The following is a 24,836-nucleotide window of genomic DNA, read 5'->3' as shown; positions in this document are numbered from 1 at the left end:
ACCAGGTTCACTCTCCTACAACAGTTCTGGTACATTTTAGTTTAATGGCCTTAAACACTGTACAAGAGACCAAAGCCATGCTATTGTTACCAGTGCAGTTGATAGCAGGGAGTTTTTTGTCCCTGCAACACTCCCCTGTTAATACATTTTGTACACTGCCTTCCTCCACCCTCAACTTATCAAAATGAAAAGGCAGAACAAAGTCTTCAAGCTGACCAAGATGAATGGGTTTAAAAACCAAAAAACAAAGCACTGTTGCACAAGTGACAAACTACACTGGAGTAAAGGGAAAAGAGGAGTAAGCAAAATGTAAAATTAGTCACCAATTACTTCCCATAGGAAAGGCAAGAAATAAAAGCAAGCTACTGAGTGCATGTAGTAGATATATGATAGTAGCTACAAGTTAGAGCGGGAACACTTTTAAAGCAGTCTGGTATTCAAATGCTTTCAGTGTTTTGGGTTGTTTGCTTTGTTTGTTTCAAAGGACACCAGAAACACTAACAAAAAGAACTAAGATATGAAATTCAGCTTCCCAGACTCAATCACACCAGGGAATCTTCAGTACACACATGCCTATCATTTACCAGCTCCATCTGCTGCTCACCAAAGAAGAGCTGACAGGGCTCATAGCGATCAACAGTAACCACGGATGTGGTGACCATGAAATACTGGAGTTCAAGACCCATCAGTAGAGGCTTTGAGCAGTAGATTGGACTTCAGACCTCATGAGGTCCCTTCCAGACAATTCTGCACCTGTAACCACTGAAGTCTACAGTTTTAAAAGCTGAAAGAAAACCATCCCCTATCCCCTACACAACTTCCCCCTAGCACCAAACCAGGGTATATTCCTTACCAAGGAATAGAAAACGTGGTGTCCTTCAAGGAAAGGAGTTTTCTTGAAGAAACTGTTGGCAAACAACTGCCTGACACACTGTATTTTATGGAGTAAAAAACCCAGGGACAGCAAAGCAATATCAGATTTTTCTCTAGTAGGAAAAATAAATCTCAAAATCCATGTTCTTCAATGGAAAGGATCTTAAGTGCTATGAAACACTGCAACACTGAGACAGGATGTCATCATCTCCTAGACAGTACAGCACACTTAAATTTACGTCTGCTTTTTTTGTGCACAGCCCATTTGTCTCCAAGGCAGCCTAGCTCTGAAGACCTTACTACAAGCGGCTGAGAAACTTTGAGACAGGCATATGCCTAACAAGTGTTCACTTATGTTAAGAGTTGAATCACATTTATTGCTTACATTTCACTTCAGAGATGGCTCAAACTACACTGTCTTAGATGGAGTGAAAGCACTGAGTTTTAGCTCATGTTCAACACCAAACATCTGGGTTCAGATCAACTTCTTGTCAACCTCCACTATGCCAGCATCAAAAGTAACTCCCACCCCAACGTTGTATATTCCTTCCTCAATCACCTGTAGTGTTCCTTTCCTCTGATAGTCACACACATTCAAGGAAGATGACCCAGGGCCAGAACTATGTGCAGTACTTCCACAGGGATTAGTATACCTGTGCATCATCCCATTATAAATGGACGCTTTAACTGATACTATCTTAGTCTTCCCAATTGAGCTTATAATGGAGATGAAAGAGGACAAAGGCACACCGCGACACCCTCCTTCTGCATGCTGACAGAACCACTGCAGAAGGACCTACACGTTTACTTTTATACAGCAGCACCACTTCAAAACAGTCAGTTTACACAAGACGGTGAAATTTAGATAATTCTCAGATAATACTAAGATAAGGTTGTTTAAATCAAACAAGAACAAACCCACTACAATCACAAACAACAAATATCATCCAAACTATATATTAGAAAAGTATCTTTTTCCAGTTGGATCTTGCAAAGCCATACAAGTCAACCTTATATTTATTCTGGAGATCCACAGATAATGCCCTAGAAGTTGAATGGTACAGAGCACCATGCAGATAAAGAGGGAAACAACAGTTTATCCTGGGTGAAATAGAGAACTCTAGAAGAACACAGCGATCTATTTGGTGCTTTGCCTTCTTTTTCAGCAAGGCAGGTGAGAAGAACTTTGTTCCCCTTCCTTGAGACCTTCTGATAGAGGGTAAAAAACCAACAACAAAGCAAAAGGAGCTCCTCAAGATACTACATCCATTTGAAGAGAAAACAAAGTAAGAAATAAGGACCCAACAGTGGTGTCAAATCCTTAGTTTAATAAATCTACTAAGATATGAATTTCTATGGCCTTAGAATGTCTTCTACCATACTCCGGATCCAGATAATGCCCATAGACATGCCAACATGATAGTAGCATTACTTTGCAAATTACCCTAAAGCAATTCTCTAATCTGCACCAACAATTCTACTTCGGAGATGAGTAGGATACACTGTTTTGTTTATGCCTGGAGCTTAAGTCTTTAAAAATTACGCAAGTAAGGGCACCCAGGCTTAACCTTCAACTTTTGTGCTTAGAAGAGTGGTTGTCTTAATTTTCAATTCCTCCACAACACCAGCTCATTTTTAATTGTTCTTTAAGACTTTTGGAAATACTTTAGTTACAACACATACTTTGTAGTAAGGAAGTCTTCTACAGGGTTAAATGTATTTCAGAACGCTAAGCAGATGCTCAGTGATGTGTCAACAACATGAAGGAGAAGGAAAGAAAAAAATCCATCTCCTCTCCACATTGAGAGTCTAAGACAACACATTCCTTTTACTCATCACATCAATGCAGTTCCCTTCATTATAGAAAGGAAGTGCAACCATGTACAGCCTTTATATATATTATATGAATCCTACGCAAAAACTACAACACAGAGCTACCTCAAACTTCACACAGCAAAGATACTATGATCAGCTTTGTCCCTCTCCACCACAAAACTGCACGCAACTCATCCTTTCTCAGCATCCATACAGTAAAGGCAAAACTGGAGATAAAAGTTTCCACTCCAGTAGAGCTAAAGTCACGCTTCCATAATTAATAGAGAATAACCACACAGGTTTGATGTATAACTAACATTACACAACCTATGAGGGTGTAATATATGGATTGGATGGTATGTTGCAGGAGGTGTAGGAGGACACTCACTGAAATAGGTATCATGTAAATATTTACATGTCTATTTTTAAGAAGGCTCAAGTTAGAAGCCTGTGAGAATTCAGCAACTGTTAGAAATACAGGCAAACTCCTAACTTAAGATGCTACAAAAATAAGATTAAGGTATTTTAAGAACAAGATGTCACATCACTACCACCAGTGCATTGTGCAATCCCAGCACAACGGGCACTACACACGGAACATTTTTAATAACAAAATGTACATGCATAAGAGAGCAGAGGGAGCACTAATCCTTGCTCAGTTATGCAGAAGACATCCGTGGGCACAGTTAATGGTACTGACATTACTTAGCCTTACTTATGGATCTCTCCATAGCCTTCGAGTACAAATGTTGCAGAAAGGAGACGATAGAAAGCATTGTTTGCTGAACACTACACATCTGAGTCCCTAAATTATGCTTTTCAGGCTCAGTGTTTACGGGCAACAGGATAAGATTTTCAGTCCTCCATTCAAGAGCCTATAGAAGGCAGTGTTGGAGGCATGCCCCAGGGAACAGCACCTGGCCCATGCAAGCACGTATGATCAACTGCATCAAATGCAGCACCAGGGAGCACTGCAAGAGGACTCCAATGCAAGGTCTCGTTACTGTAGCTGAAGATCAGGGATGAGGGAGAGAGGAGGAAAAAAGCCAAACAGATTCCTTGACATAACATTCTGGTATCATTCACAATAGAGACCAGCCAAACTTGAGAGAATGCCTATTAGTCCCCCTGTTAGTGGGGTGGAAAATACTACTCCAACAGAGAACAGATTAATCACCACCACCGCAAACACCAATAGCACTAATAGCTGCATCCAAAACAAGACTCTTCTTTCAGAAGGCTTATCCCACTCCTATGTGTTTACATGGACTGAAAGAAGTAATGCAACAAACACGATTCTTCAGTACATAGATCACATACATCTTCAGTCCCGAGATCACATACGTTTTACTTAACCCTGCTAAGCAATCTAATAAGTACAAGGCAGGGTCTTCTCTTTTGATGGATATCTACCAGAAGAGTGAAACAACAAAGCCCCACCCCAAACTAGGCCTTAGGAAAGCTGCTCCTTCATGAGCTTTTCTAGAAGAAGCATAACAGCACTGTCCTCAGTACAGTACCCCCTTGAAAGGAAACAGATTTTGTTCCCATTCAGCACAGAGCAGCCCTTTGGCATTGGCAGGTCACATTTCCCTGAAGCTGTGCAAACACTGACGGGTTCCCCAGGGCTTTTGAGAGCTGCAGTCCAGTACAGCGTATAAGAACTTCTCACAAACAATTAAAAAGCACGATAATCGAGAATCCTTCCCTTGATGGAAGAAAAAAGAAAAAAAAAAAAAAAAAAGACAATCTGCTTTCTATTTAATTAAAAATGAGTGATTTTTAAACAGGTGATACAGCAATCAAGAAGGCAAAGCAGTGGGTGAGCAACTGCACTGCTCCCCTGCCAAGAGTTCTGTATTTGCTTTCAGCCTACTTTCCACTAACCCCCCCCCCCAAACTGCCCCAAAAACCACTACAATGGGAACTCAGTTGCCTATGACTGTATTTTTTTTTCCTTTCTGCAGCTGAAAGCACACGCAGCCAAAAAAAAAGCTGCGGTAAAAAAATCCAACAATCACAAATATTTAATCTCAGTAATCTAGATAATTGCCTCTGAGCTTGAAAGCAACACTCTGAAGTCTGATTAAGGTTTAAAGTGTACAAAAATTAGAACAACATACTTTATCAGGACTGTTTACTCAGCCTGTTATGAAAGCTTGGCAAAATAAAGCTTTAAGATAAAGATATTCCAGCAGGACTTACTTTCTTTCCCTTCTAATAGGATACTGGACTTCCTGCCCTCTATCCCCCTCATGTTTAGGAATTTTGTAATATCTGAATTCTGCATTTAGGATCTTCAATTTCACAAAACTTTTTCTTCTTTTTGCAGGCAGAGGTGAAGGGAAAGGAAGAGCAGAGTCCTTCAAGCAACAGCTGGATTCCTTGGCAAATTAAAAAGCCTCAGGAAAAGGGCTCCACTGAGTTCTTGTAACTAAGCGCACGCTGGCTTAGAGCTAACGGGAGGCTCAGTTTTATGAAAACAAGTGATTAGCAGCCTCTGAAGTTTCAGATGATTTAATCCAGCTATCTGCTCATGCAAGCTATTAGAAGTTCCAACATGAGGGCCACCTCGAACACCTGTGTCAATACAACATAAACACCAACTGCTTCAGACAAGCATAGGGGTGCACCCAACCCTTCTGTCAGAAGGTTCCTCAGAGAAGAGGTGCAAGCACTTGCTCACAGTGCTGCCCAGCAACACGCTGCAGAAACCAAAAAGCTCTCAGACAGCTGCCTGGAGGATAAAAAACAAAGTAGGTCTCCACGCCACCAGCGTTCACATCCCAGCTTCCAGAACAGGACTCCCAAAGGAAACAAAGCCCCAAGGTTACTGCTTGTACTACAGGGAAACCCAGGAGGCTGCAAGTGAGGAAAGGACCTTTGGGCAAAGACTGCTTGTGAAGGGCAAGTCAGCTGAACACCAACATGCTTCTACTGTATGTTTGCCTACTGTCCACAGCACGAAGTCAGCTTTCTGACAGTAACCCTATAGCTGGCAGGAATCCTTGTATGCAACAGAATGACACATTACATACGCATTGGGTAAGGAGCTTCTTTCCTGCAGAATAAACCTTACACTCAAGGGCTCTTGGGACAAAGGATTTCAGTGCTTGTATCTGCAGCAATCAAAGCTGATCGGTGGGCATAGCCTAGAGGCTACTCTTTCACTGAGTCATGCTTTACCAACACCATCTCACTTGTGGCTGCAAATGCTCTCTCAAACCATCACGTTGCCTCTTTCATAGGCAGAGTCCAGAAAACACCAGTTCCCCACTACAGCTTTCAGGTCAGAACCATGGAAAAAACATGTGTGCTAAAAAAAACTTATTCATAATTTTCAACAATACGTGGGGGAAGGACCAGAAGACACAACTTTGGTCAGCTTTCCTATGTAGTTTCTAAGTTGAAGATGCTTTTAAAATATAAATGAAAGCAGACAACATGGTGCAACCTTTAGAGCTACCTAAGCTTTTCTCCAAACAAGTAAACAAAAAATAATAAGCAGGAAAATTAGAGATAGTTTTACCCTATACCCAATAACCCTAGGATGTTAGCGTCTCAGCCAGATGAGCATCCACCATCCTCATAAAGGGTACAAATGCTGAAGACCAAGTTAAAGGAATATATGCTAGTAATGCTGTACTTTCCAACAAGGGTTTTAGTACTAAAACTTTCTCAAGAACAATGTCACACAAGTTGCTAGATGTGCACAAAAACAGAAGAACTGAAGGAGGCTTACCAGATGATTGGAACATGGGAGAATATTCTCCAGCTGAGTCTCCTGATTTGCTGCAAACCAACTGCACAATGGCCTGCACATTATGCTCTTGCAAAGGACAGTACAACACTGACATTAAAAGTAAAACCATGGCAGATAAGAGTTATCACCATAATAAAGTATGTCCAAGAGTCTTCTAAGTTAAACAAGATGAGAGGGAAATTCCAAAGCCTAATTTTATCCACTTAAGTATCTAGATACACAGACACGTTTGCAGAAATATTTTCCATTCACATGATGGCTACAGCATTAATAACTACCTTACAACATTGTGCTAAACACACGCACACTGACAAGTTTAATCTTACAAAGGTGCATGTCTGAGCAGAACAAGCCCTACACCACCAATGGGGGGAGGAGACAAGTGCTTCATTAGAAACAATACATTTCTATACTAAACTCATCCACGCATCATGTCTCTAGTCACATCATGACTCCCAGTCACAGGGTGTGAAGAGTGCATAACCCCAGGTTAGGAAGGCAGAGGGATCAACAGAACCCTACAGAGAGTGGTATTTGTAGGTGGGTGCTACACCACATCAAACAGCTTGCAGCTAATACTCAACTCACTTATATAAACCAGAAGCTAAACAAAAAGACTTGGCATTACAGGAGACTCTTGAGTATCTTGAGTATTCATCAAGTCCTACAGCTAGAAGGAGCAATAGTATAACCTGAAGAATTCTAGTATCTTACTTTGTAATAGCAGTTATTAGCTCACCATGACATGCTATAATAACAGAAAAGGGAAGAGAATTAGCCTTCCAATGAAGTCCACTTCTCCGCTTCCTTATAATTGTAGACTTTCCAAGATAGCTACCTCTCCTTTAATATTTTTGTGTTCTGACAGTAGAGATAAGCTAATTTAAAAGCATTCAAGCTTCTCTTTATTTTCTCTGTTTCTCCATTGCTCAACACCAACCCATAATCTACTCTCATTTTCAATGATGCCAACTTACTTCTTTGCCTCGTAACGGGAGTTTTATTTAATGTGCAAACCTTCTCTCAACAGACACACTCCCTTCCTCCAATACTCAAGAGTGGGTAGAAGAGCTGAATAGCAGAATAGTGGGGAAGCAATGAAGAGCAGCAATTTCATCCTCCTTTTCTCCTTGTTTTCACTAGAACAATCCAAGCAGCTGGCAACGCGTTCCGCACAGTTGCGTGTGGTGATGTGTGCCATAATCCACAAGTCAATGTTCCTAACAGACTGTGATTCTAGAAACTACAGCACCTTAAGAAAACTATTCTATTCATGACAGCTTAGCTCAGGAGGAGGATTTCAGACCAGCCTCTAAAACGCACAGAGGTTGAAAAGAGAAAAGGGCAAAGTACTTATCACAGACAAACAGAAAGATACCAGAGTATACAAAAAAATGCTTTTCCTTACAGAAATTACAAAGGAAAGGAACACAACTCTAGCACCCATTTCAGTTTTCAGAATAACAGGAAGCTGTAAGTAAGCACCACAGTGGCAAATTAAGCCTTGTAGCCAGGGTACCCTGCGCGTGCCAGCATACCAATAAAGATGAGATCTTGCAACAGTAATTATGTTGCATTAAGGTAACCTAAATTTAAGATGTTTTGAAGGGTACACTATCTGGTTGATTTTGTAGCCCAGCACAGGAAAGCATACTTCACACAGCTTTTCTTTCTAATTTGCAGAGGATCCAGATGCAGAACTTTACCAAGAAATACCAGATCTGAGGAGAAGTCTTAGCACAGTTCTACTTGTTTTGGTGAAAATGCAACTGTCTTGCAGATTATCTGCCTTATTCACCTACCCGCATTCTTCCCAAGACCTGCCAGCTTCATCAGCAGAACACCCTCACTGAGAAGTCACTTTCCTTTCCTGCTATGCACTTTACATATGTCAACTCTGTCTATCACTGTGGTATCTAGTTATAAAGATAAGATACCACAGATTAGAGATGTGGGGGAGCTCCTAAAAAGTGAAGTGAATGCATAAGCTGTGCACAAGCTGCATTTTGTTCTTCCTGTCTGCTAGCTCTGATTTTCTCATGGCTTTCTCAGTTTTGTTCCACCTTCTTTTCCTTTCAATCTCTGCCTTGATCTGGACAGAATGGATTGCTGGTCTGAGGCCAACAGGATGAAGTTCAGCAAGACCAAGTGCCGGATCCTGCACTTTGGCCACAACAACCCCAGGCAATGCTACAGGCTTGGGAAGAGCAGCTGGAAGGCTGTGTAAAGAAAACAGAGCTGGTTGGTCAATGCTTGGCTGAATATGAGCCAGCACTGTGCACAGGTGTCCAAAAAGACCAGTGGCATCCTGGCTTGTATACTGTTGCTAGCAGGAGCAAGGAAGCGATCATCCCTCTTGCTCAGCCCTGGTGAGACTGTACCTCAAGTACTGTGTTCACATTTTGGGCCCCTCACTGCAGGGAAGACAGTGAGGTCCCGAAGCATGTCCAGAGAAGGGCAACGAAGCTGGTGGAAAGGTCTGAAGCACAAGACTTATGGGGTACAGCTGAGGGAACAGGGATTGTTCAGCCTGGAGAAAAGAAGGATTAGGGGAGACCTTATCATCCTCTACAACTGCCTGAAGGGAGGCTGTGGTGAGGTGGGGGTTGGCCTCTTCTCCCATGTAACTGACAACAGGACTAGAGGGAATGGCCTCAAGTTGCACCAGGGGAGATTCGGTTTGGATGTTCAGAAATACTTCTACAAGAGAGTGGTCAGGCACTGGAACGGGCTGCCCAGGGAAGTGGTGCAGACACTGACCCTGAGATGCTCCAGAAACATGTAAGTGTCACACTAAAGGACATGGTTTAGTGGGGAATATAGGTGGTAGGTGGATAGTTGGACTGCATGATCTTGTAGGTCTTTTCCAACCTCAGTGATTCTGTGATTTCACCTAAACCCTACTACAGGCAGAGAGCACAACTCCACTCCCCTCTGATGCCTCCTGCATCAACTAGGGCATAAGCCTCTTCTCCCATGTAATTAGCAATAGGACTAGAGGGAATGGTTTCAAGCTGCACCAGGGAGATTCAGGTTGGATGTTAGGAAATACTGCTTCTCCAAGGTAGAGGTCAGGTGCTGGAACAAGCTGCCCAGGAAGGTGGTGGGGTCGCTGTCCCTGAAGGTGTTCAAGAAACACTGAGATGCTGTATTGAGCAATATGGTTTAGTGGGAAATACTGATTCTACCCTTCCCTCATACCAAAAAAAACCGACTCTTCCACCAGCTCCCTTCTCACCAGGCTGTACGTACACAGTTCCTCATCCCCTCCTTGAGAAAGCACCAGCAGACATCTGTAAAACAACCATAACATAGTGGCTACAGCACTGAAACTCCAGCAGAAAAGGAATTATTTAACTTGACCAAGTACAAGCAGCCAGCTAGCGCATGCCACAGTGCAGTTTTCCTCATCAGACCAAGTACTTCATTATATACTAGATTGCCTGTGCTAACAGAGAAGTACTGCTCTATCCCTGTTCAGACAAATCCTAACATACCAAAGTATTCAGCTAACTTGGGGCTGTGGACTGCAAACTTCTCATGATTCTTCACTCCTTCTCAAGGGCTGCCAAGTGTATAAACTGTTCCCATTATTTACTCACAGATTAACAGTTGGTAAATTGGTCCCAGAGAATCACTGAAGAATTTTCCTTATAACTATTTCCCTTGCTTTAAGAAAAAAAAAAAAGCCAAGCACATAACGCCTCCTGCCCACCCACCCCCACCCCTGAATCAATGTGAGAACTTCCTGCACTCAGAACAGCATGAATAGAGCTGGCAAGTAGTCAGGGAGATAGTACAGGCCCATGAATGCGCTGAATTCAGCTTCTGTGCTGCCGTTAAATTAAAGGAATTCAGGAGCCTCACAAAGGCTTGGTTATTTAATTATATTATAAAATAAAAGGCTGAATCTATTAGACAGCATACGAAAGAAACTCCTTCCCAAGTGCCTGTGCGGAACACGCAGCCCCAGTGACTCGGCCTAACCTTCTCCCTTTCCTCAGGGCGACATCAGCGCTGCCTCTGCTAGCACCCGGCAGAGCTGGCTGCGGTGTGAGAGCACTGCCTACCTGCTGGGACCACAAGCCTCGAAACTACATTGCTGACCAGCTGCGTGGCCTTACCATGGGGATGTTTCACCTTTGCACTTTGTTTACAGGGAAACACCTGACATTTCCAGACAAGCTACATCTTTATTTACCGCTGTATCTTCAACCTCGAATGCTGCATTGTAAATGCATCTAGTTAAACAGGTCCTTGCTTGGCTTCAGCCTCCTTCAGTAAAAATTATAGGAGACACGTTAACAAGAATAACTACAGTCAAACAGCAAGATGTTAAAACCTCTACTTTCCCAATCCTGTGCTTGTTATCTTCCATCCCCTTATAATTAGCCAGGAATGGATCCACTCTACAGTTTGCCTTGCAGTCTCAAGGACACAGAACAAAAAAAAAGAAAAGGAAAAAAAAAAATAAAAAAAAAATCAAGGCAGCTTCCCTTACTGAGGGCTCTGCTCACCAAATCTCTCAACAGCCTCGTATAACAATCTCCTCAGTACGAAAGACACAACCCCACTGCAGGAGAGTTCAACTAAGCGCCATCAAGATGATGAAGGGGCTGGAGCATCTCTCCTGGGGGGAATAGGCTGAGAGAGCTGGGACTTCAGCTCAGAGAAAAAAAATGGATCTCAGTGCGTACTAAAACCACAAGAGAGGGAGGAAGAGACGGAGCCAGATCATTCTCAGCAGCGCCATGTCAGGGCAGGAGACAACAGCCACAGAGTGGAGCACAAGAGGTTTCCTCTGAACACCAGGCAACACCACTTTACTATACAAGTGATGGAGCATCAGCACAAGCTGCTTAGAGGTTGCTGACTTCCCTTCTTGGAGGTATTTAAGAGGACACAGACCCAAGGAACCTTTTCTAGGTGGCCCCACACAGTGGTGGAGTTGAGCCAGATGAACTCCATAAGTCCTTTCCAACCTCAGCCATTCTCCAACTTCAATACAGATGTAGGAAAATAGATAGGATGAGAATAGCAAACAGTAGAATATATTAGATTGACCCAGGGGTACAGTACACTCATTCTTATAGTTCAGCCAACCTTGTTTACGACTTGGGAACTCAGCCTGTTATGTGTGACGCCACTCCTGATACCAGCACCTAGTCCTCACACCATGAAGATGCCAGCCACCAACCAACTCACGCAGATTTGAAATGCTCAGACTAGTGCCATCTGACACAGTTTAATGAGATTCATAACTACCACACCTCACACCACCATGCATTCCACGAGCCATCAAGAATGAGAAGCAAACAAATATTAACATTCACAGCAAGAAAGCCATGCATACTTACCTGCAAACCAGTACCCTCTGGGATATATTCTTCTGAACACGAGGTGCCAAAAGAATGAGGGTAACTTCAAGACTGAGACACAAATACACAAGAGAGTCCGACAAGTCAAACCGGGACATTTATGTACAAATGATAAGACAAGGTTTGCATAATCTTTCATTAGGGAAATAACAAAGTATCGGTTCCCTGCTACTGAGGATGAAAGGCACCGCAATACTCTGATTCAAAAAGGTTAGTAGGCATTAACTTGATACCATGCCATTCATTTTGGTACAGACAGCATCTACAGTAGGTGAGGGAATTTGACAATAGCCTCTGAGCACCTTTGAACATCTACATATTTTGCTGCAAAGCCGTGTCTGCAGAGAAAGGTTCAAAGGAGTTTCATATGAGTACGTGCCTTCCACGTTTAGAAAAAAATAGTGGATACAAGCTACAAAGTGCTCAACAAAAGCAAAATCTGAACATTAAAAAGAAAAACAACAAAACAGTGCCAGCAATAACCCACAGGGTGCCAAGACACAGCAGTCAAATGAACTATTGAAGAGTCCAATAAGAACTCCACTAAGGGCTGCCAGTGTTCACAGTTATCTGAGAGAACTGTCTGGAAAGGCAATTCACCAGTTCTTTTTGACACGTTCAAAAACCTCACAGACAGAGGACTACATATATGCATGAGGATATTTCTTGTGTTTAGCGGCAGGTAAATGTACATAACCCTCTCCTGGACAAACATGCACACTGAGTTCCCAGCACCTGCTTATTGGGAATCCATCCTTCCGCAGGGTTACAGGAGGAGACCAGACTTGCTCCGTGCCATATTCCTCAGCAGCACCTCCCTTAACAATTCAGAAAGGTCAGAAGGCTAACTACATTTTTTTAACTTGATCCACTGATGGTATTTAGCTCAGTTGGTGACAGCAAGTAGGAGGGCAATACCAAATGCTTTAAGTCCTCCACGTTCATTGCACACATTCCTCAAAAGCATAAGCCTTACTGAAGTGCCACATGTAATGCCGCTGTTTGCCAGTCAGACCGGTATGAAAGATTCAGCATGTCCAGTCAGAGGTTCAAAGAATTTAACAGCATGAACTCTTCTACTATCAGCCCAAATTCTTACTATGTCTGACTAGGATTCTTTTTGCTTTCCTCATCAGTTTACAAATTCTTCTTATTAAAAATAGCCCTTTGATAAAAATCATACAGGCCCCCGAAAACCCTACACTTGCAAAAGATGCACCGCTGGGTGAAGAACATACACATAACACAGGGTTCTTATTTAAATTTTTCACATGCTTGATTCTGTAATAAAGTAAAACCTCTTAAAAAAGAAAACAAAAACTTAAACCCTTAAACTCTTTCAAGGGTTTGCTTTTTCCTTTTTACTACATCATTGCCTTATCCTTCACTGTTAATATACGCATACACAACAATTCTGTTGCAGCTATGTACTGTGATCTTCTGAAGGCAATTCCGCTTAGTTTTGCGGCCCCATGTTACCTGGGGCTGCAACTAATGCTCTTCTCCCCATGTAACTTTGTGCAATTGCTTCATACACACACTTACGAGGGGGGGGGAAAGAAAAGTAACACTTAACAAACCCACCACAGAGCCACACAGATCAGTGGGCACTGTAGAGAAAAATCCTAGAACCTTCTAGAACTGAAGACAGAATTTGTTGCACAAAATCAGTTCAGAAATGCTACCGAGAATGTCCCAAAAACTTCCTGCATGGAAGCCTGGCTGCATATTCTAGGCTGAAAGGATTCCCACCTCTCAGAGTGTAAGTAGTATTTGCTATCTGCCAGCAACTCAAAATATGCCTCCTCTTAATGCCTAACTGAAGATGCAAGGGGTGCTGGAACTGCCTACGCTCCAGCGGAGCATTACATAAAGGTACACAACACACACGGTGTTGCAAATTAAGTACGTATATAATATACCTCAGGCTGTAGTAAACCATTCTCTCTGGACAGTTATTTTGGCACTGACAGGAGGAGTATGACTTAGTCCACTGTAGACTACAAAGCCTTCTAATCTTTCTGCTGCGATATCTAGCAATACTGATCTGCACATTTTTGTTCTAGGCTTTATTTACCAAGGAAGAGTTTGGAAGATTATAAACAAACGAAGATCTTTTATCCCAGATTCAGAAAACAAACATTCTGAAAAATATTTCTTATGAGAGACATTCCAAAGATGGAATCTGCAAATCGAAAGAAAGCAGAACAATGTAACATAGTTTTCTTGTATTAGCAGGAATTAAAGTTGTCATTTGATTAAGAAGATTAAAGAGACACAAACCAAGCAGTCCTCAGTGCTACGGTCTAATCTCAAGTGGAATGAATATATTTATACAGATGATTCCACTGTTCTTGAAGTTATACAATGAAAACTGTTTCTGTTATTTAATAGTCCAAAACATATCGCACTATTTTTCAGCTGATTCACACAGGATCTGTAGCCTGTATCTTCCATTTCTGTTGATGAAGACAAGAGACGTGATTTTCATGTCACCAAAGGAAAAAAAAGATAAGACACGTCCACAGCCACTTCACAGAGTTTGAACACTTCAAAGCGTTCAGATTCCCTTTCTCAGCCTGTTCTTTCTTTTATTAGCTATGACACCCACAAGAAAAAAGTTAACTACTCACCCTGAAAGGATATAAGCTCTGGTCTACTTTTAACCTTGAAATTTTAATCCAAGCCAACAACTTCGAGTTTCACACTTTTACCAAGTCAGCATACACTAAATCCTCAACCCTAGGACTGAAGTGAGGAAAAACCTTCATGTAACTGCATATTTCATAGCTTTCAAATAGCCTTCTGATGGGATCTCTGAAACCTTAAAATGCATCTCCCACACATATAATTAACTTTACAGTTAGGAACATCCTGTTTGCAACACGTAAACTATCCCACCTTGTGCTTACATCCACATAACTACAACCATGTAACACTGGTATAAGAAGAACCTAGCGGTTCTAACTTGTTGAGTACAGCCTTCCTTCAGAAGTTCAATACTTCATTCATAACAGCTTCTATCATTAAGAGTTTTATTACACCAGGCAAGCTTTATAGAACAAAAGACAATAATGACATGCAGTATTAGGCTGTCTCAGATAATTATAATTCACTTTCACAAATAAAATGATTGCTCGCTGGGACTGTCATCCCCTAGAGGTTTGTTTGTCCCACTACATAATACACGGCAAAAGGAAAAATATGTTTCTCCATCATTTACAATTTGAGTTGATAAGCATCATAAAGTTACTGGCTGGATCCAGCAGGGGTTGTTTACAATCAATTATCTTCCAACGAGCAGCAGACTGCACACACAGTATCTTTGCTGTTTGTAGGACCCTTCCCAAAGCCCAGTGCTCCTACCTATTATCTGCTTTAAAAGGCTAGAGAGGATCACACAGGAGGAAAAAAAGCCAGTGTCAGGAAAACAACAAAACATCATTGTACAGCAATCTGATCAGGAAGCTCACTGTTCAGTTGGAAACTTACTGGTTTCAAGGTAGCATTAAAACTGAGGAGCTGCTCATCTAAGGCTTATCTGAAAGCAAACTCTTTGCTAGCAAGGACTTCAAGGTTTTCTATACCATTTATTTTAAAGCAAATAATAGGGTGAACTAGGCATAGTTATTGTTTAAAGAAGCATGCAGCTTTTTGAAAGGAAAAGGACTTGGTATTATTCTCATCAACTGAAGGTGCCTGAATCACAGGTTTTGTTCTACTCTTCAGCAATCCTCCCCTCGCCAGAGCACGCATTCAGAAGAGCAGTGGTCTGCTATTTATCTTAATTGCGGGTCTTACTATCGCTTTCTCTTTGGACACAAAGATTCATAAATTGAACAAACAGGAAGAGAAGCTGCATTCAGATTACATAATTAGGCGTATGTAAATTGCACCTACAGCCTCAGCTCCTGAACTTCAAAGGCATTCCAGCTCCTCATTACTCCCTTGGAACAAGGCCCGTTGTTTTGTTTTTATTTAAATAAGTTGGCATAGCACTTGGAGCGCTTGCAGATGAGAGGCACCGCTTAATGCGGCGATTATGGGGTTTCGAGAGTTACGGATACAATTCAGCGCCTAGTGAAGTTGGTGGGAAGAGTCCCATTGCCACTGGACGAGGCCGAGAGCAAGTAACAGCCTCCAGGCTCAGAGGGCCAAATTTACCTTTGGCCCACAAAAAGCATTAAACTTTTAAAAGCCTCCTCCATTCTACTTGGATGTTTGAGTCTGCATCTCTTCGACAGCTTCATTTTATTTTCCTTCTATACTGAGAACTAAGCTAGATGGGATTGGAGAGAAAAATCCCCTGAAACCGACTATTTTAAATCGGTATGTAGGTAGCTGTTCTTAACTGTCAGATCAAGGAACGCACAGTTAGTTGGGCAAGGAGTATTTTCAGCATCCCTTCAAATATGTCGAAGCCAGCTGGAAGAAATTTTACTTCCCCATCCACAGGAGAAGCTTCAAAGACAGTATGCTATGCTGTGAAATTAAATGACTCTTCAGGAAGTCTTCCTTCTTGATTTAAAAGTTGTCACTGCTAAACAAAAATGTTCTCTAAAAAACTATTTTCGCCCCCAAAAATAATGGGGGCGAGTGTGAGTTCAACAACCACAGCAAATGCATAAGATATCCACCTCTTCCATTCTTCCACGCACTTGAACCACACTGACAGGATCAGAAGGAATCAGCAATCAGACTGAAAGGGCCAGGTCAACAGGAAAGCAAGAAGAATCCAGATTGTGGTCACTGGCAGAAAAGCTACACTATCTAAAACCAGTGACTCTACGTGACAGTGGCAGGGAGTACGGCAGGGGCCACCATACCCATGCTATCTTACAAGACTCCAAATGATGATTGCTGACCAACTGGTTTTGTTTTGTTTTGCTTTAAAGGTAAACACTAAAGTGGGGGTGACAGCTCAGACACCAGAGAACGTTGGTTTTACTATTAGTTTTGCCTACCTGAGATCCCAGTTGGAATTCCAACTGGACACAAGAGCATTGTCCATTTACAACCCACATGTGTCTCTCCAGGCTGTTAGGACAGCTGCTGAATTTCAAGAGGCAAGTGATGTCCATTCTTTGCATGCAACATTTTATCACATAGTAGTAAAAGAAAAATGGGGGGGGAGGGATTGAGGCAATTTGAGATATATCATAAAAAGACTTAAGTCTGAAATTCTCCAATATCTAAGATGGCTTCAGCAATTAACAGCCGTGAATTGGCACTCAACAAGAACCAGCTACTTTTGGAAAACAGAATCTGTGTTAAGGCAGCATAACTGGAGAAATGACTGCCCAACTGGGAAAAATAAACTCTCCAGTCAATAGGTTATTTTATAGTGAAAATATAAAAATTATGTTCTCCAAAAAGGCAATGCTGTAAATTACACCAAGAGTAGAACTGAGGACTTCTGAGTAAGGCAAAAAATAAAGAATTTTCATATAAACATTTCCTGACATAAAACTTGCAGGGCTTAACTACCGCCGATCTATACACAACTCGGCCATTACCATGCAGCTGGAATTTCAACTCCAGTTTCCAATCTCACTCATGAGTATAAGCAAGAGGTTATTGATTACTTCTAAATGAGGATGTCTTCCTCCTGTGAAGTTCCTTAAATATCTTGTAAAAAGCCAAGCGTTTCAGAATTCCTGTCTTAAAACCACATCTAGAAGGAAAAGTTAAGACATTAATTCCCGAGTGAGTTTAAATCTTTTTAGGCATTTACAAGGGTCGGCTGCACTTCCCTCGAGCATCACTGAGGAGGAAAAAAATTAGCTGGAATTACATATCAAGATAGTGATGCTTACCAATGACTTCAGTGCATGTGTCCCTTCGACTTGAGCTGGTTTCCCCACACAAACTGCAACTGACTGCAAGCATCGAAGTATGTTCCATTCCAATCCACACACACACAGACATCATAAAATAAAAGAGCAACCAAAAAGAAGGTAAACGCAATATTCGGTACGCTGGGTCAAAGAATAAAGTTATTACCAGGCTATTTCAGACTCAGCTTCACAGAACTGAAATCCCCACGTGAGTAAACGTTCTAAAATGCAGCAATAAAAGCGAGTCAAGGGAAACAGCTGAAAACAGACACATGCAGAGACTTATTTGATCTCATCCAAAATGCCAGTGTGCCGCATCCCACAAGCAGAGAAGTGATTAAACACTGAAGACCGAGTCAAAGCACCTTTGCTTTCACCGTCCAAGGCAAATAGAAAGTTACAAGTCAATTTTGTTTTGTTTTTTTGGCTAAAAACTGATATACTTAACAATTAACTCCAACACAAAACACCCTTGAGTGCAGAAAGATTAAAAACACAGCTGATAGCATGTAAGGTACAAGTTCCTTCCAAATCAAAACGCTAAGTGTAACAAATAGCACTCCTACGTCTACATTCCTCTTCTGCAAAATCCCATGGACATACACTTTCCAAACCGACCTCCTCAGACATGCTTTTTACCTCCTTGTCTTCTGGAGGAATACCTGGATAACTCACAACATCTCTCTTCGCATTGTTTAATTAAGCCACAAACCAGTTCTCAGTAGTTTAGAAGCACATGCCAGGTACTACCATTATTATTTTTGTACTACTATCCTTTCTAGAACCAGGTACCATTTCAGCTGCATTGCAACCTGCCAGTGTCCTAACAGAACAGATGGATGTTTTAATTGCACAAAGGCATTTAGGTACACCAGCAGTGCCACCAGAAAGAGAACGTTTATGCACGATTTCAGGAAGAAAAAAAGAAGGAAACAGCTGTTGAGATACATAGAGAGGGATAGTAGCAGAATACAAAGAGAAGAAAAAGGAAGAAAAAAAGATGAGTGCTGCACTCCCCAGTGCAGATCAGTTGAGGAAACTAATACTTTGTGTATATACTTTCATATAAAAAACTGAAATCCATGTGTCGGTACTTCACACATACTTAAGTTATGGATGCTAGCCAGGAGCACAAGAGAATGTAAGAGCTGCAAGAACCGCTGTACTTAACAGGTGTTACATACCAAGGCTTAGTGCTGGAATGCAGGGGGGGCCTTGCAGCTATCTGCACTCACAGCCCCAGAGCCTCACAGAACGGCCTGCCTTGGGAAGACCCCATTCCAACTGGCACTCCTACCTAAGCAAAGGCTATCGCTGCACAGGGACAGGTGGAGCAAGCACAGCACTGCTGCCATTTAACACCATCCTGCAGAACAGGACAGGAAAATTCACTACTTCGGTCATGCCAAGATTGCCTTGTGTTTCAAACACACGATGTAATTGAAATGAAGTCGTTTTCTGCAGTGGGAAGTTTTCCATGTTTATTTTTCTTGCAGGAGATACAAACACACACAAAATCACAAAGTAAATAAGACGTACATCCAAACCACACCGGGAAGGGAAGACAAAATGGAAGACCACAGCAGCCCAATGGCAGAGGATGTTTTTCACCATAAACATCATGCAGTTATCTTAAATTGAGTTTACCAATGCACTTGTTAGCTAGGCTGATTTATTCACTATGACATGCATGCAGCAAACAGCCAGCAATTCAGTATGTATTTCACAAAATGCTGCCAGGTCTGTGGTGTTTCCAATATCACTAAACATCCAACACCCGGAAGCCTTCATTGGACCTCAATGGCCACACGGGGTGACCCATGCTACACGCTCCCACTCTTACCTTCACACTGAACAGGGCAACATTTTCTGCAATGAAGTTTCAGACAAAGCTGGATTGGTTTCTCCTCTCAGCCTTCTAAAAGGTCACATGAGCAACAAGCCTCTTCATAAGCAACACCTGACAGCCGGTTGCCAAATTAACACCCTTAATCACATCTGGCATTTCTTCGTTGTTTTCTGCCCACAGGCAGTCATCTACTGGAAAGTGATACATCTGATGACACCATCAGGTGCAGAAGCCCTATGTCACATCAGAGAGCAGACAATTTAACGATGGCCGAATGCGAGAATCAGACACCATCACCTTTCAGTAGGAAAGCAAAAAAGCCTCAAAAGTCCACTGCCCTGAGCTGGTCTTAGAAACCAAGACCAAATCTTTCATGTCCCTTGCCATGTAGATGCTCCACAGGGCTGAACAGGACTCTGTGCTTACTCCTGACCTAGGGTCTCATAACAAGTAAGCACCTCAACGTTTTATAAATGGCTACATTGGTGTGTTAGCCCATTTTCCTTTGGCACACAACTTACAAAGAAGGCAAGGCCACTGGGAGAAACCGCATCTTGCAACAACTATTTTTACAGAGCAATAAGGAATACTATAACTTGTTTTCGAGAAGCCTTCTGGATCACGGCCACCGTTATGGTTTTAGGAATAGTTTAGTAAGTCTGACCTAATCAGTCTCCCAGCTACAATATCAGGACTGTAATTGCACTATGGATTCTTATAGAGTTCCATAACCAGTAAAGGAGTATCTCAGCAGAAAGCTATTTAACTATATCCTTTTAAAGAGAGATTAAGTACTGCAAACTTTGAGGACAGTATCTTTTGTTGAGATGGATTTCAACGCAGGGAGAAGTTGACGTGCATGGCTAGCCACTAATGCCCAGTTCTGCTCAAATCAATGTTACAGGGGGCAGAATCAGATGCTTACATCTGTAACAGGCTCTGTTTTAGTAACAGCATTATTGCACAGCAGTGCTCAGTCGAGAGACTGAAGAAATCGAGCACGCTCAGAGTACGAGAAGTAGAGGAGACACAAACCAAATACGAGCTAACCACATTTTAAAGTGAGTCAAGACAGCACCACAGGAGGCATTTTTACATTCTCAGTGTCACATTTTGTTTTCTGAGCCTCTTAAATTCAGAATACGGTGTTAAAAAAAAAAGCCATTTCATTGCAGAATGTCTGTGAGGAGCTCCATATTGAGAGAGCCGTATCATCGCTGTGAAAGCCCTGACCCTCTGCTCTCTCCTAGAGTTTTCTTTTCCAAAAAGCCTATTTTCACAGCTTTCACAGCTAGAGAAATCACCGCCACACAGTAATGGCAGAAATCACTGGCTGTATCACCTTACTTTGTTTGGAATTTTTAGCATTGTTTCAGTACTGAGATCTTCCAGCCTTAGAACGCTCTCTCCCCAGAAGCAGAGAAGCCCAGAAGCTATCGCTGCACTCTCCTCTCTCCACACTCCGAGGAGATTAGGGAAAAGAATTCTTTGTAGATGCAAAGAAACCAGCCTCGGTTTATGCCATTTTACATCGGTACAAGACCAGGAGCAAATCCTACTGAGACTGCTTGCAGGAAATGACAATTGCAGGGGGACAGAGCTGCTGGTTGCTATCGATTGGGACAAGCCAGCCTGCCTAAGCCAATGAGTCCAGGGCAAGCAGGAAACCACCGCTAAAGCATTCCCTCGGGTATTCCTGGAGGATCATTTAATCCAAAAGGTGCTTCCAACACCTTAACCCTGCAGCCAAAATAGACTCCCGAATTTGATGCGTATTTCTTTTTTAAGTCTCCTTCCTTTCCTCCCTTTCATCACCCAGCAGAAATATGAAAGAACATAAGGATGTCAAAAGGAGCAGCCAGGACAGTTGCAGGAAGTCAGCAGATGACATACCAGCAATGCTTCCTTCACTCTTTTGGCTGGAAACAGTGCGCTACAAGCACGGGATCACAGGTGTTTCAGGTGTTGATTGCAGATCCCCCCAAAGAGATAAAGTTTTCAAAGAAACACTGCACTTTTGAAGCGCAGAGGCACACTGCCATGGTATATGGAATTACATAACGCATTTGCATTCATTTAATCCTATGTATGCTTACAGATTTACATTCCTATTTCAGAGCCCAGTACACGGAAGCCAAGGGCGCACAAGCTATGTAAGCCATCAGGCTGCGACACCGAAATAAAGCAGCCGCATTCAGCAGGTCGAATTCATCACTTAACACGCAAAATCTACATGCAAACAGGCGTCACTGAGTTCCTAAGGCTGACCGACGTCTCTTGCTTCTATTTCCTACAGAATTCAGCCTGTTAGGATGAGGCAACTTAAAACGTGCCCGCGCATTCCCGGCCGCCGGGAGCATGGCAGCAATACTCCCTCCAGCACCACCTGCTGAACCCCACCCTCGCCAGCATCGCCAGCCCTCCCTCATCACCCGGACGCAGCAGTTATTTCAGCTCTTTCCCTATCTAACCCCGACCTGTCAGCTCCTCGGCTGAACGCCACTCGGTATCTTCACACAAGAGATATTTTTAAGCCGCCGTAAAAGAGCACCGTTGCATAACCGCGACGTGGGAGCTAACTTTCCCACCGACACCCCCCAAAACCTCGCGCCCAAGGCTGTACGGAGAAGCAGCCTCGGGCAGCTCTCTCCTCCCGCGACGAAGGCTGCGGCAGCCCGTCCCCACAGACCGTGCCCGCAACCCGGCAGCCAACCCCGCGAACCCACCGCCGCTCCCAACGCACGAGGCGAGCAGCAGGCTGTGCCCGCAGGAACGCATCGTCCTCACGGTGGCCGCAGCGCAGCCGCCCCCTAAGCCCACGGACGAGCCGCGGGGACGGCAGCTCCCTTCTCCCCGCACCCCCGCGGCCCTCCTCGCCCCCTGCTCCGCTACGAGACAACGTCAGAGCAAAGCTCTGAGCCGCACCGCGGGCGTGACGCGAGGACCCGCGCGTCCCGACTCACCGGCGTAGAAACGGATGAGGCAGCCGGTCTCGGCGTCCATGCCCTCCTCCTGCACCCGCCACAGGTCCCGGAAGCCCAGCTGCGAGAGGTAGTCGTTCTGGATCTGCAGCGGCTTCTCGTGGCCCTCCAGCCGCCGGCTGGTCTCCCCGTGCAGCTGCACGAACAGCGCGGGCGGCCCCGCGGGCGCCTCCCGGCCGCCCCCTGCCTCCGGGGACAACTCTCCGGGCGGCGGGCGGCCCCGGCCCGGTCCCGCACCTGCCTCCGCGCCGTCGGAGGCCGCCGGCTCCGCCTCCAGCTCGTCCGAGGAGGACGAGCCGCCGCCGCCGCCGCTGCTGTAGGGGTCCAGGCGGTCGGAGACGCTCTCGGCGCTGGGGCTAAAGCTCTCGCAGTCGGAGCCCGCCGGCCCCAGCTCGCCCAGCAGGGAGGGGCACGACAGCGGCGGTCCCGCCAGGTACAGCTCGGCCGGCGGCGCGGCGGGGCTCGGCGAGACGCCCTCCTCGGTGCCTCCCGCGGGCGGCGCGCCCCGCGTCCCCCGCCGGCTCCCGGGTCGCTCCCCTTCGGCCGGCGGCTCGGCCGTCGCCGCGGCGGGGCCTTCCTCGGGCGGCGGGGGCTGCGGGCCCGTCTTGCCCGGCACCCGCACCACGCCGCCGCCGCGCGGGCCGGGCTGCTGCAGGCGGGCGGCCACCTCGGCCGCCGTGGTCTCCAGGGTGCAGAGCACCGGGCGCAGGTAACGGTTGGCGTGGCGCTCGTAGACGTGCACGCAGCCCCGCTGCAAGTCCCGCCGCACCCAGTCCCGCTCCGGGGGCTGCAGCGGCTGCAGCTGGCGGGGCGGCTTGGGCAGCAACGCCTTCCTGTCCAGGCTGCGGGTGCCCAGCGGCGCGCCGGCCGCCGAGAGGTTCCTCTTCAGCCGGCCCCGCCGCAGCAGCAGCGAGCCGCCGCCCGCCCCGCCGGGGGCCGCCAGCGCCGCGGGGGGAGCCGAGCCGCCGGCCGCCCCCCTCCTCCTTCGCGGGCCGCCGGCCGCCTCCGCGCCGCTCTCCGTGGCCGGGCCCTTCCCGCCCGGGGAGCGCTCCGCCGCTTCTCTCGCTCGCTGCTGCTGTTGCTGCTGCGCGGGATCCATCGCCCGCGGGGCCGGGGCTGCCGCCGCCGCCACCGCCCTCCTGCCGGGAGCGCCGCTCGGCCGGCGCGGGGAGGGGGGATAGCGGGGGGGGGAGTCCGAGCGGGGCGAGGCGCCGCGCCCCGGGAAGGAGGGGGGGGGCTCAGGGCGCAGCGTTCCGCCGCTGCCCCCGCGCCGCGCACCCGCCTCAGCCCCGCTCCCCGGCCGTCGCCAGCGCCATGAGGGAGGCGGGCAGCCAGCGAGCCCGGCGCCGCGCCCGCCCGCGCCTCATGAATATTAAGCGGCCCCGCCGCTCGGGGGAGGCGGCCCGCCGTGACGACACCGCTCGCGCGGCGGGGCGGGGCCTCGGCCATAAACACAGCGTGACGCCAACATGGAGGGCAGCGCGGGGCTTGCTGGGAGGCGCAGTCCGCAGCCGTCCCACACAGCGCGGCGACTACAACTCCCGGCGGCGCGCGCTCCTCGCATTCCCGCCTTCTGCTCTGCCCGTCCGTCCCTCAGGCGAGCGGTTGCCGTGACTAGATGGCCGTGCTAACCCCGTCCCGCCCGCAAATAAAGTTGCTTTAAATGAATGGCTAACGTGGGTTGGAAGGGGCTGTATCTGCCTGAGCTCATTCCTTTTTCACACCTTGTGTACAATGGCAGCAAAACTTCATGCCAGAGACTCACTGGATGCTGCAGGGTAGCAGGGCTTCTGGTGCAGCGCTGAGTGTGTTGCAGCCCGATTCGCTCTGCTCCCCACATTCAGTGTTAATTATCCCTGCTGGTTCAGACCACCCTCACGCCACCAGCTTCACAAAGGTTACCCCAGGTCTCCTGGTTTACATGTGCGAGAAAAACACTTTATGTGCAAAGGCACGCACCGACACACTCAACGGAAGAAGACGGCAAGCTCTGGAGACGTTCCTGTTAGCGGTACCACTGGAAAGAAAAGGCGGTGTGTGGAAAACAGCCTGCCACCCTTGGAGTAAAGCAGAGACAGAGAGAGAGGAGCTGTGCTTTTCTCTAATTGATCAATATCTGCCTGTTCACGCTCACAAAAGGATCTAAAACATGGAGATCTTCAGATACGTCTTAGGAATGCTGAACTGGAAGGGAGGTTTCCTGGGACATCAGGTGTGCCCCCATCCCTGGGATCCCAGGTCTCCCTCCCTAGCTGTTGTCCTCTCAAAGCGAACCAAGTGGGTCTGCCCTCAGTACCACCCCTGTGGTCAGGAGCTCTCTTCCACTTTTTGTTCTGAATT

The 24,836-nt window shown here is 45.5% G+C and overlaps 1 protein-coding gene across 1 annotated transcript in view; it reads right to left on the bottom strand.

The window, feature by feature from the left end:
• PHLPP1 (PH domain and leucine rich repeat protein phosphatase 1) overlaps positions 1-23,846 on the bottom strand; it is a 133,943-nt gene extending 110,097 nt beyond the window's left edge. Inside the window, exon 1 of the mRNA XM_072329061.1 lies at positions 22,479-23,846. Coding sequence (XP_072185162.1) covers positions 22,479-23,595 — 1,117 coding nt within the window. The 5' untranslated portion in view covers positions 23,596-23,846. The remainder of the gene's footprint in view (positions 1-22,478) is intronic.
• Between the last annotated feature and the right edge of the window lie 990 nt (positions 23,847-24,836).

This window comes from Excalfactoria chinensis, chromosome 2, assembly GCF_039878825.1.
Source record: "Excalfactoria chinensis isolate bCotChi1 chromosome 2, bCotChi1.hap2, whole genome shotgun sequence".
Lineage (NCBI taxonomy): Eukaryota > Metazoa > Chordata > Aves > Galliformes > Phasianidae > Excalfactoria > Excalfactoria chinensis.
This window is presented reverse-complemented; position numbering and strand designations above follow the sequence as displayed.